Source organism: Thalassophryne amazonica, chromosome 6, assembly GCF_902500255.1.
Source record: "Thalassophryne amazonica chromosome 6, fThaAma1.1, whole genome shotgun sequence".
NCBI classification, from domain to species: Eukaryota; Metazoa; Chordata; class Actinopteri; order Batrachoidiformes; family Batrachoididae; genus Thalassophryne; species Thalassophryne amazonica.
The window spans coordinates 564194-577898 of NC_047108.1; the positions used below are offsets into that span (position 1 = coordinate 564194).

At 44.2% G+C, this 13705-nt stretch overlaps 1 protein-coding gene across 1 annotated transcript in view; it reads right to left on the minus strand.

The window, feature by feature from the left end:
- Window positions 1-13705, minus strand: part of LOC117513126 (1-phosphatidylinositol 4,5-bisphosphate phosphodiesterase eta-2-like) — a 667318-nt gene that overhangs the window by 188363 nt on the left and 465250 nt on the right. The window contains exon 16 of the mRNA XM_034173461.1: window positions 4720-4844. Within this exon, the coding sequence (XP_034029352.1) occupies window positions 4720-4844 (125 nt within the window). The remainder of the gene's footprint in view (window positions 1-4719; window positions 4845-13705) is intronic.

A 13705-nucleotide genomic window follows, 5' to 3' on the forward strand; every position in this document is an offset into this window, starting at 1 on the left:
TCATTCCTTGTCCTCGTTTGAGGACAAGGAAGTTAAAATCTTAGCCAGAGAGAAGAAATGGTTTGAGAGAGGAGTGAAGGTGAAGGGTTGCATCAAGCAACCCAGTCCAGTCGAAGATTCAAGCTTCTCTACTATGGAAACCACCTAGACAACTGAGAGCCTTCACAGAAAAATTGGTCAAAGAGCCCCAGAAGTTGAGGTAAGAGGAAAGTAGACAAAGACAGAACATGCAAACTCAACACAAAAAAGGGAAGTGGGAACATGTGAATTCAAACTCTCAACCTTGTATTTCTGAGGCAACAGTGCTAATAACGATGTCATCCAGATTTTCTATTTTTAATATGAAGTGTATCATATTCTATAACTGATTCTAAAGTAATATAAAAGTATATAGGTTATTTTCCTTTTTTGTTTTTTACTGTCAGGGAGGGAGTACCAAGATGGTGCCGTTGTGTCTGGCTGCTCGTCTGCTGCTCTCCAGTCTGTTTGTTATTTTATTGTTTTTAACTTATGGTGTTTTTGAATCAGAATCACTGCGGGTGTATGATTGCCAAACACTGCTCCAGCCCCCGGTTCAGGGTGCGGTGTGGTTTATCGGCGGGTGGACAGAACTTTCCGTCTCCATTTTTATTGGAGGTGTCGACGTTTTTGTGACGTGCTCTTGTGCTGCCTTTCGGCCAAAAGCACAGTCATCGCCACGGGAGAGGAAGTGGATGACTGGTGAAGCTGAAACTCTGTTTGGCTTGCTGTTTGGCATATGGACGAGCTGTGCACAGAATTCTGGCGGGATCTGTCCTGCCCTGGCGCCTTGTGGATTTGGTTAAAGCCTGCGTGGTGCCGCTGGACGGCTCTGAGGACTGTCGGCCCGGCCGTCCACGTCTTCCCCGGATTGATGTGCGCCAGTGGTGCTTTTGGAACCTGGGCTTGCGTCGCCCGGTTCCAAACAGTCAGAATGTCATCCACACTGAGGTCCTTACCGTGGGTCTCCTGAACATTAGATCACTGTCCATGAAATCTTTGTTGATTAATGATTTAATCATGGATCATCATTTAGATATGATTGGCTTATATGAAACCTGGCTCAAACCCACAACTCTCCTTCCTTTGAATGAGGCCTGTCCACCAGTGTACACATATAGTCACGTGTCTCGTGGTGGTGTGAAGCAAGGCGGGGGTGTGGCTTTTATTTATAAATCTAGGTTTTCTTGATTAGCTGTTGGGGGTCACAAATATAATTCCTTTGAGCATGTGACCCTCCGTTATGCCCGTGATGCTACTACCAGGGTCATAAAACTGGAGCTCAGCTATCTTATTTTGTCACTGTTTATAGGCCCCCTGGCCCATATTCTGACTTCTTAGATGAATTTGGTGTGTTCATCACTAGTTTGCCAACTAGTGCAGATAACATTTTGATTATTGGTGACTTTAACATTCAAATAAATAAGCCCTCTGATCCCTTTAGCAAATCATTTATGCAAATTGTGGATGGATTGGGATTCCAGCAATGCATTCAGGATCCGACACATATTAGTGGAAATACCCTGGATCTGGTTCTTGCATGTGGGTTTGCTGTCAAAAATATCGACATCTTGCCTCTCGCATCTATAGTTTCAGAAAATTCACTTATCAGGTTTACATTTACGCTGCCATGTTTAGTGGAACAACAACCTTGTCTACTACTGCGGCATCGTACTAAACCCTCAGCTATGACTGAACTTGAGGCTAGATTACCTGATAATTTAGCTTTGAGTCTGGAGAATGCTAAATCAGCAGACAGCCTTGCGGATAGTTTACATTTAGCGATGAAAACCACACTTGATAAGATTGCACCTCCTCTTTTAAGGCCACACCCTCACAAGTCACAGTCACCTTGCTTCAATGGTTACTTACTATCTTATTTCACTGTTTGCTTTTCACCCTGTTCATTGGTAGGTTTATTTGTTAGTTACCTTCAGAGTAGGTCTTTATATTGGTGTTCTTGCATTTTTTGTTCTGGTATTACTTGGTTTTTGTTCTCAGTATGTCAAGAAAGATGACTTTAAGCTTGCTTTTAGCTTGTTTTCATCTTGGAATATAATACGTGCCATGGGATTAATACACATGTTGTTGGATTAAACTGAGCAGTGTTCGGTACTTTCCCGGAGTAAGTGAGGTCATACCGGACTTTTCCATTGCAGATGGGGAAGCCCATGGAATGAACTCAGTGGTGAAGATGATGGAATATGTCTAAGATGATTCTAACATGACAAAGTATGATTAAATGAACTATTAATGTAATAAAATTAAGAGTTGATTAGAAAAAGTATGTTACAAATAAGTGAAATGAATGATTGAAGAAGTTGTTTTTCATTGCAGTCAGAAGAAAGAGGAACTGAAGAAGTTGTTTTTAGTGCAGAGTCAGAGAAAGAGGAAGTTAGTGAAGTTGCAAGCGAGGCCAGAAGAGCTGATGATAAACAACTGAAAATGATTAAGATGTGATAAAACATGAAATGAATAATAAGGAATGAAAATGTTGTATATGATCATATGAATTGTTTTTATGTGAAAGAGAGTTGTAATGAAATGATTGAATATGATTGATGTGATTCTAAAGACATGATTTAAAAAGAATGAATTCTCAGAAAAGCTGACGTGTTAACAGAAAAGAGGAACTTAAGAAATAAGTTACTGGCAAAGGGCTGCAGATGGCTTCCAGTAAGGGAAGGAGTAGGGAGGAGGTTTTGAGTCACCATCGTCCCTATGGTAACCAAGATCATTTGAAGAACAACAAGAGTCAAGCTCATATATAAGCTGCAAAACACCAGGAAACGGGGTTATTCTTCCAGGGAGAGGTGCTGTTGTCACTTCTCCGCTGCTACGAGGAGATCACAAGACTTGACCATCTTGTGAGCAGCAATTGGAATCATGGAGTGAGAGGATTGGAGCCATAAGAGATCATTTGAGAGAGTTTTCAACTCCCACTCAGGCCGTCCAGTCACGGAGTAGCAGAGCATTGGAGAATAATCACTGGCCTTAAGTCTGAGTGAGGAAGTTTCAACGTTTTCTCTCTCAAGGAACATCACAGCATACCAGAATGGATTAGATCAACTTTTGGTTGATTGAAGAAGGAATAAACTCTTATGTGGATTTATTTCCTGAAGGATTACAACATCACACAAGGATCGTGGTCAGCTAACAACTAATAGCTGATGAAGAGGAGATCAAGTTCATCGAACTGGGGATTTTAACATCAAAAACCTCCTTCCCTCACTCCTAGAAAAATTGTTAAGAAGTTAATCCAGTCCAGTCAAAGTAAGATCAGACAGCATTATTGAATCAAAAACAAAAATCTCTGCCAATCATTATTCTGATTATATTTGAATTTCTGTTGTGAAATTATCATCATATAACCCATTTTGATTATGTTGTCGGCACTTGCAAAACCTGCAATAAATTTCCAAGCATGCAGTTAAAGTGTTAAGGCTCGGACATTGGATTTATTGATGCTTCTTAAGGTGTAAAAGTTAAAGTTTATTGGGTGTACAATATCAAAAAGTGTTCTAAAAGGTTAGTCTGGTTTTTAATGAAATTAACGCATGCTGGGGACTCGCTGTACGAGTCACTAAATTCAAAATCTAGCAACATTCCAAGAGCCCTGATCCATAAGAGGAGAGCTGCCGTTAACGGGCGTGGCCGGCTCGTATCCTGGTTCCAGAGGAGGCTATTCGACCGGGGTGCGAGATCAGCGTCAGCGGGGTGGACGTCCGGATGGAGGCAGTGAGCGGCTAGACGAATCTCCTCGCCACCAGCTTGAACAGCCTTTGTGCAGCCCTGCCGGGTAATACCCGTGGAGACATGAAGGTCGGACCCCAGAGACGGAGAGCTGGTTTTTAGTACACACACACATTCATCGGAGGGTGAGCGTGTGCCGCGTGTATCTAAAAAAATAAAAACGGGATCTGACAAGTGTCTTACATCAGTGCATCTATCCCCGGTTGCTTTTTGGGGTTATCTGCTTTTTGTTGGTTGATTTTTTCGGTTTCATCTGGTTCCCCAATTTACGTGTTCCATTCTTACACAAGTTCCCCTCTCTCTCGGTTCAATAGTTAAGTTATTCTATTCCTTCTGCCCTCTGCAACTTTGTAGGTCAGTTGTCCTGAGGAGGTTTGGTTATTTTGACATTCTATGTCATGTATGACCCATGTTCCCCCCATGACCCTGCAACCTTTCCCGGGCATTCTCCTGGCCATCCCTTGACTCTTCCATGGACCAGTGTAGACCTCAAGACTGACCCTCCAACTCACCTGCGGACACAAGGGGGCCTTCCAGCCATTCCCTTGTCTCTGCCATGCACCTTGCTAGATTCCATGGCTGACCCCCTGACTCCTCCATGGGCCTCCATGGGATCCACGGTACCCCGCCTGACCCTCTGACCGCCTTTTGCCATCCTCATGGTCGCCCCATGGCCTCTGCGTTCAACCAACCTCCTGACTTTCTTTATGACCTTTGCTCGCCACACAGTCACCCTCCTGGCAGCTTTTTGGTTCTCTGCCAGCCATGCGGCCGTCAGTCCCTTTTCCCCTTGCCATGGGTGGGTCCTTGGGGTTCCTGCCTGTCTCCCTTCTCATTTAAATACAAGTTGAAAACAAGAAATGCTGCTCGTTGAAGTGGAACATGAACACACCTTATCACAGAGATTCAACGTCATGGTCTAATACAGAGTGTATTGTATTTGCTTACCTCTCCTCTGTCCCCAAGCATAGAGTCTTTGGGTTTCGGAAGTTGCTGCCCACTGATGATTTTCAACACGAGTTGTTTCCTCATCTGGCTCGGAAGTGGGTCCTCGAGATTAGGGTTAAAGACACCTAAATCATGAACAAGCTTTCTCTGTTTTATTTGTTCCCACCAGTGCAGACTGATAATTATAATTAAGTAAAAAGGAAATTTGAAAACACACATTATAAACAGCTGGTATATGTTGAAATTAAGAAATTATCAGAGCACAGACATTTTCTGACAGGATTTGTGACACGGGGAGGGCGGTGATGTAAATATTATGATAGTTTCCCTCAATTTTGGTCCCATCCAAATACTGTCAGTGCTGTATGGAGTGACAGTAGAGAGTCAGAGTTTTTCCCAGTGAAAACTGGCATTTATTAGGCCTGTCTTCTGGCTCCTACAGGCTTGCATCCTATACTTGCACGGACGGGATGTTGGGTAGAGTTGTGGAAACCAGTAACTTAGATACTTTTGTTGGTGAAGAAAGGTTTACTAACCTTCAGTTCATGGTCGATGCTGTGATCTTTGTGGAATTATAGATACCCTGACTGCAGAACTTGAGAAGCTGATTGAGGAATTGGAGTGTCTGGGTTTGCGAATGTCTTGGCTCAAGACTAAGATCCACGCTTTCAGAAAGCCATCAGCGATCAGAATCTGTATGTGGTGAAGGTGCTGAACTTTTAGAGACATTCTCTTATTCATGTCTGTGGGTCCTCTGTCTCTGAGACAGAGAGATGCCTGGGGAGATCTTACAGAATGAGGTCGCTGGACAGAGGTCTTTGGCAATGGCAATATATTTGCAGGAGAAAAAAGGTCCAAGTCTTTAGGTTCCTGGTGCTACCTGTCTTCCTGTATGGTTGTCACACATACGCCAATTGAGGCCGAATGGCATCAGAATGACACATCCGACCACAGTTGGGAAGTATTGAGGTGCGGTCTGAAGACGGACGGATGGCAGTCTCTGAGCAGTCTATATATTTAGTCCCATTTGCTAGGCTGTCATGAGTGTGTTGAACAGTTCAAAACACTCTTGGCGCCATCAAGATGGAACGCACATCTGACGGCGGTCTATGTGCAGTTTCTGCATCATCTGATTGCAGTCTACATTTTCTGATGGCATCATAACAGCATTTGAAATGATCTGATTGCGGTTGATTGAGCTCTGAGTTTGATCGGTCACAGCAAAGCCTCCTGGGCATGTTGTGCCACAAAAGTCCACCTGCACTGGACCCCGGCCAGGGAGGGCAAAGGAAATGTTGATATGTAATAACATGTACATGGCACGCATAGATCATGTGCAGTGGGTGTGAAAAGCGTGCAATCGAATTGGTACCATGTGCCAATGTGCAGTGCACGTTGTTGCAGATCTGAACAGGTGGCTCTATCCATAATAGATCTTACAGTACAGATATAATTTCAAACCATCCCATGGGCAACATAAATAATGTGAAATATTGTGCCCATCATATCTGTGAGACCACAGGCAGCTGCACCTCTCCATGGTCTCATGCACAGTAATGCGTCATTGCACGCGTCAGAGGTTCGGAGCTGAATGGATCTCACCGCTGCAATATACATATTATTACTTGATCATCTAAACTATACTCAACAAAAATATAAACGCAACACTTTTGGTTTTGCTCCCATTTTGTATGAGATTAACTCAACGATCTAAACCTTTTTCCACATACACAATATCACCATTTCCCTCAAATACTGTGCACAAACCAGTTTAAATCTGTGATAGTGAGCACTTCTCCTTTGCTGAGATAATCCATCCCACCTCACAGGTGTGCCATATCAAGATGCTGATTAGACACCATGATTAGTGCACAGGTGTGCCTTAGACTGCCCACAATAAAAGGCCACTCTGAAAGGTGCAGTTTTGGTTTATTGGGGGGGGGATACCAGTCAGTATCTGGTGTGACCACCATTTGCCTCATGCAGTGCAACACATCTCCTTCGCATCATCCGTGAAGAGAACACCTCTCCAACGTGCCAAACGGCAGCGAATGCGCGCATTTGCCCACTCAAATCGGTTACGACGACGAACTGGAGTCAGGTCAAGACCCCGATGAGGACGACGAGCATGCAGATGAGCTTCCCTGAGACAGTTTCTGACAGTTTGTGCAGAAATTCTTTGGTTATGCAAACCGATTGTTCCAGCAGCTGTCCGAGTGGCTGGTCTCAGACGATCTTGGAGGTGAACATGCTGGATGTGGAGGTCCTGGGCTGGTGTGGTTACACGTGGTCTGCGGTTGTGAGGCTGGTTGGATGTACTGCCAAATTCTCTGAAACGCCTTTGGAGACGGCTTATGGTAGAGAAATGAACATTCAATACACGAGCAACAGTTCTGGTTGACATTCCTGCTGTCAGCATGCCAATTGCACGCTCCTTCAAATCTTGCGACATCTGTGGCATTGTGCTGTGTGATAAAACTGCACCTTTCAGAGTGGCCTTTTATTGTGGGCAGTCTAAGGTACACCTGTGCACTAATCATGGTGTCTAATCAGCATCTTGATATGGCACACCTGTGAGGTGGGATGGATTATCTCAGCAAAGGAGAAGTGCTCACTATCACAGATTTAGACTGGTTTGTGAACAATATTTGAGAGAAATGGTGATATTGTGTATGTGGAAAAAGTTTTAGATCTTTGAGTTCATCTCATACAAAATGGGAGCAAAACCAAAAGTGTTGCGTTTATATTTTTGTTGAGTATATGTAGGGCAGGGGTGGCCAAGTTCGGTCTTCGAGAGCCACCTTCCTGACACTCTTAGTTGTCTCCTTGTTCCAACACACCTGAATCCAATGACAGACTCATTAGTCTGCTAACGAGTCTGTCATTGGATTCAGGTGTGTTGGAGCAAGGAGACAACTAAGAGTGTCAGGAAGGTGGCTCTCAAGGACCGAACTTGGCCACCCGTGATGTAGGAGATGATGTTGAACTGTTCTGCCCGTCCATGACAACATTATTAAACTTGAAACTCACCTCCAGCACAGAACCTGGATCGTTTCACAGTGCAGGGTGCACATGATCCAGGAATCACAGCCTGTAGTGAAAAGCCTCTCACCCGGCTGTTGTGTGCTGCAAACAGCCATGGCAAAAATAAATCCCATGTGATATTCCAACAGACATCGCTGTGTACAGAGTTGTGTTGTACTGCTAAAGTGAGCAAAAACATAAAAAAAGAAATTAAAGTTCGCTGGAAAGGCTGTGTCTAAGGAATGGGAAAGCTTGGCCCACTGCCAGCTGACATTAGCAGCTAAAGGAGTCCAGTAGCTGACAGCGGTAAACGCACATGCACCCCACTCACATGCACGTACGTGCACATGTAGCAAAGTTTGGCACGCAGCAAAGTTTTAACAGCAAATGGTGTCCAGTTGCTAACAAAATCACACACACATGCATGTGTGCCCCACGCGCACTTTTAGCAGCTCATTCAGGCATTATGAACACACACACACACACACACTGAGCGATCATTTCATCATTTCAGCACCTGTTCTACGCACACACATGCACGTCAGTAGCGCTGGGAAGGAGAAGACGAGCAAAAATGTGATTGCATGAGTGAGTGAGTGTCTGCACCGATGCCGGCTAGGAGACATATGGCGTGAGTCTGGTCCATATGTTGGCTGTACTCCAGTTCCGGCAGGGACTGTGTGTACGGAGGACACAGTGCTCCCTCCCAGTCTGGTCCCATGTCTGGAACACAGATGTTTGGACTTCGGGCAGTCTTCAGAGCCTTTTATGGCCATCTGACAGCAGTCTGTCTCATCTAATTGTTGTCTAAATACACTTTGGATGCGATTGTGCAGGTGTGGACGAGGTAGTCTGGATGGGATCTGCCCACAGTGTACACACCTCTTTCCCTATGATGGCCATTTTTGCTGTGTCGTCTGTTTCCTGCACATTCTTACTCTGTGTGTGTGTGTGGTCTCTCTGCAGAGTGTGTGTCTGACAGCTCTGCTGTGTCCCTGATGCTGTGATAATTTTGCCCCAGTTTTACTCTGAGTCTATTTATTTGTTCCATGGGATTATTGTACTTGTTTGTTGTTGAGGTTATTTTCTGTTATATTACAGTGAGGCAAATATGTATTTAACCCACTGTCGATTTTGCAAGTTCTCCCACCTACAATGAATGGCGAGGTCTGTAATTTTTATCATTGGTACACTTCAACTGTGAGAGACTGAATGTAAAAAAAAAAAAAATCAATCAATCAAAATTAGAAAATCACATTGTATGATTTTAAATAATGTGCATTTTATTGCATGAAATAAGCATTTGATACAATAGAATATACAATAAGTATTTGATAAAATAGAAAAACAGTTAGAGGTCAAACATTTCCTGTAGTTTCTCACCAGGTTTTCACACACTGCAGCAGGGATTTTGGTTCACTCCCCCATACAGATCTTCTCTAGATCTTTCAGGTTTGGAGTTTCAGCTCCCTCCAAAGATTTTCTATTGAGTTCAGGTCTGGAGACTGGCCAGGCCACTCCAGGACCTTGAAATGCTTCTTACGGAGCCCGTCCTTAGTTGCCCTGGCTGTGTGTTTGGGGTCACTGCTGAAGACCCAGCCATGACCCATCTTCAATGCTCTTACTGAGGGAAGGAGGTTGTTTGCCAAAATCTCGGTCGTCCTGTCCCCTCTGCAGAAGAGCACCCCCAGAGTATGATGTTTCCACCCCCATGCTTCACAGTTGGGATGGTTTTCTTGGGGTTGTTCTCATCCTCTAAACATGGTAAGTGGAGTTGATTCCAAAAAGCTCTATTCTGGTCTCTATCTGACCACATGACCTTCTCCCATGCCTCCTCTGGATCATCCAGATGGTCACTGGTGAACTTCAAATGGGCCTGGAAATGTGCTGGCATGAGCAGGATGACCTTGCTGCCCTGCAGGATTTTAAACCATGATGGCGTGTAGTCCTCCCATGTAGTTCTGGGCTTTCTCAGAATCTTCTTTAACCCATGAAGCAAGATCTTGCATGGAGCCCCAGGCTGAGGGAGATTGACAGTCATCTTGTGTTTCTTCCACTTTCTAATAAATAATCATAACAGTTGTTGTCTTCTACCAAGCTGCTTGCCTGTTGTCCTGTAGTCCATCCCAGCCTTGTGCAGGTCTACAATATTGTCCCTGGTGTCTTTAGACAGCTCTTTGGTATTGGCTATGGTGGACAGGTTGGAGTGTGACTGACTGAGGGTGTGGACAGGTGTCATGCAATCATACAATGTTATTTTGTGATTTTTTTTCTTACATTCTGTCTCTCACAGTTGAAGTATACCTACAATAAAAATGACAGACCTCTCCATTCTTTGTAGGTGGGAAAACTTGCAAAATCAACAGTGGATCAAATACTTATTTTCCCCACTGTATCAGTGCTCATCATATTCATAAACATATTGTTTTTGTATTCACTCTTTCCCATTTGTCTGGTATGTCCCATTTCAGTTTGAATTTTACACTAATTTATTTCCATGTTCATTTCTGCTGATGTGCCCTTAGAGTAGGTTTGTTTTTTGTTACTTCTTCAGTTGTAGTATTATTATTGTTGTGTTTATTATTAGGTTTTATTTTCATTCTTTGGTCCTGTCTCTTATGATCTCATGCGTGGTTTGATTTCCTTGGTTTCGGTTGGTACCTGTCACTGATCCCCTCACTAGTTCTTGTTGCTTTGCCATTTGATTCCTTCCTGCCTAGTTCCTCTAATCCTTGTGGCTTCCCCGGTTACATCTTTGTGAGTATTTTGGTCATTTTCTTCTGTGGTTTTTGTCAGTAACGTCTCCTGCTTGTATGGTTCTATTTTTGGACTTTGTGTGTTTTATTTTTGTTTGTTTGTTTTGGTGGGGTTTTTTTTCACCGTTTGGGTTTTTTGTGAACTGTGGGACCTTGGGGTGTAAATAAATTCACTTTTTTTTTTTTAACACATATCTCTGCCTCCCACTGCCTGCATTCTGGGGCTCTATTTTTGACTATGTGTGACCAACCTTAACCATTAGATGACACTTTTGTCAAAAGCAGCTTGCAAATATGGGATTACAATCAAACTGTATTTTGAAGGGGAACCTCAGCATAACAATACATACTATCTCCACAACTGGAAGGAGACTTCAGCATGGTCATTCCTCTGATAAGATCTGGTAGTTCATTCCACCATCAGAGGACCATGAACAAGAATAGTCTGGACTGCCTCGTGTAGGGATGGCAGTGCCAGACGCCCCTCTATGGAGAGACACAGCGGCTGAGTGGTGTCATAGGCCTTCAAGATAGCTTTAAAGTAGATGGGTGTAAATGGGTGTAACCAGCTCCCAATTCAGATCAGGGAGACAGACACCCTCTCTACTTTTAAGATTAGGCTTAAAACTTTCCTTTTTGCTAAAGCTTATAGTTAGGGCTGGATCAGGTGACCCTGAACCATCCCTTAGTTATGCTGCTATAGACTTAGACTGCTGGGGGGTTCCCATGATGCACTGAGTGTTTCTTTCTCTTTTGCTCTGTATGCACCACTCTGCATTTAATCATTAGTGATCGATCTCTGCTCCCCTCCACAGCATGTCTTTTTCCTGGTTCTCTCCCTCAGCCCCAACCAGTCCCAGCAGAAGACTGCCCCTCCCTGAGCCTGGTTCTGCTGGAGGTTTCTTCCTGTTAAAAGGGAGTTTTTCCTTCCCACTGTCGCCAAGTGCTTGCTCACAGGGGGTCATTTTGACCGTTGGGGTTTTTCTGTAATTATTGTATGGCTTTGCCTTACAATATAAAGCGCCTTGGGGCAACTGTTTGTTGTGATTTGGCGCTATATAAATAAAAATTATTTGATTTTGATTTAAATCCACTCATCACTTTATAGTGACCTCTGACTTGAATTTATCACAGGTAACAACAGGCAGCCAGTGACGTTTGACCAGGAGTGGGGTAGCATACTCTTCTAGGATGATCAAAAACCAGACACACTGCTGTGTTCTGAATCAACTGTTTGGGCTTCATCATACAAGCCAGGAAGCCCATTGGAACATTACAGTTATCAAGGGGAGGGATAACCATGGCTACTACCAGGAGTTGCTGGAGCCTATCCCAGCAGTCATAGGGCGTGAGGTGGGATCCACCCTGGATAGGATGCCAGCCTGTCGCAGGGCCCTTAGGTGGCATACTGAGTAAGGTAAGGCCTGATTTGTCTTATGTTAAATAGTGTGACGCTTCATGACCAGTAGACAGAAGCTACATGGTCCAAGAACACCACTGCTAGCTGGTCATCAATCATGACATGCAGGCTTCTTGCCACTCTGGTTGGAGGGAGAGACAGAGAGCCAATGTTTATGTTGACATTGTGATGTACAGATTGTGTGACTGGAAAGACCGGCAGTTCACCCTTGAAAGAGATTTTGGTAAGTATTATGTTCTTTCATCCATGAGGATATATCTGAGAGACAATCCGAGATACACGCACAGACCATATGGTCATCTTGCAGAGTTGGGTATCCTCTGTAAAGGAGTGACACAACAAGCCATGAGATGAGAGTGGATAATTGGACCCAAAGAGTTGGTGTGTGTGACAAGGAGAAGGGGCACGGACACTTACGAGGTCTGTCAATAAAGTAACAGTCCTTTTTATTTTTTTCAAAACTATATGGATTTAATTCATATGTTTTCACGTCAGACAAGCTTGAACCCTCGTGCGCATGCGTGAGTTTTTCCACGCCTGTCGGTGACATCATTCGCCTGTGAGCACTCCTTGGGAAGGAGTGGTCCCACCCCCTCGTCGGATTTTCATTGTCTGGAAATGGCGGAATGAAAAGGACTTTTTTTCCATCAGAATTTTTTCAGAAGCTGTTAGAGACTGGCACCTGGAAACCATTTGAAAAATTTATCTGGCTTTCGGTGAAAATTTTATGGGCTTCACAGAGAATAAGGTCTGGTAGTACAGCTTTAAGGACCCCTTTAAGGACGCTCGGTGTGCCATGCTCCGAGCTGCGACGACACGGCACAGACCACCGGACCATTTCTAAACGGATGGCTCTGTGGATACGAGACCGTCGTGTGCTCTTTCTCTGGTTATCACAAGAGCTGGACATCAGCCATTTTCCGGCAGATTTCACTTTGAACAAGAGATTTTGTGATGGAAAGCCACGCGGAGGCTTCGCGCGTCACAACCGATTCGCTTTGGAAGCGAGACAAAGGAACACCATTTAGGCGTGTCAGAGGACAAGTTTGGACATGTCCAGCTCTCCACAATTTCACTGATACTCACTGGACTGGTAAGCATTGAAAGCCGAGATAGACATGTCCAAACTTGTCCTCTGACACGCCGAAACGGAGGTGTTCCTTTGTCTTGCTTCCAAAGCGAATCGGTCGTGACGCGCAAAGCCTCCGCGCGGCTTTCCATGACGAAATCTCTTGTTAAAAGTGAAATCTGCTGGAAAATGGCTGATGTCCAGCTCTTGTGATAACCAGAGAAAGAGCACACGACGGTCTCATATCCACAGAGCCATCAGTTTAGAAATGGTCCATTGGCTTGTGCTGCGTCGTCGCAGCTCGGAGCGCGGCGCACCGAGCGTCCTTAAAGGGGTCCTTAAAGCTGTACTAACAGATCTTATTCTCTGTGAAGCCCGTAAAATTTCCACCGAAAGCAAGATAAATTTTTCGAATGGTTTCCAGGTGCCAGTCTCTAACAGCTTCTGAAAAAATTCTGATGGAAAAAAGTCCTTTTCATTCCGCCATTTCCAGACAATGAAAATCTGATGAGGGGCGGGACCACTCCTTCCCAAGGCATGTTCACAGGCGAATGACGTCACCAACAGGCGTGGAAAAACTCACGCATGCGCACGAGGGTTCAAGCATGTCTGACGTAAAAACATATGAATGAAATCCATATAGTTTTGAAAAAAATAAAAAGGACCGTTACTTTATTGACAGACCTCGTATTATTGTTAAACTGTATTTTGCACTAT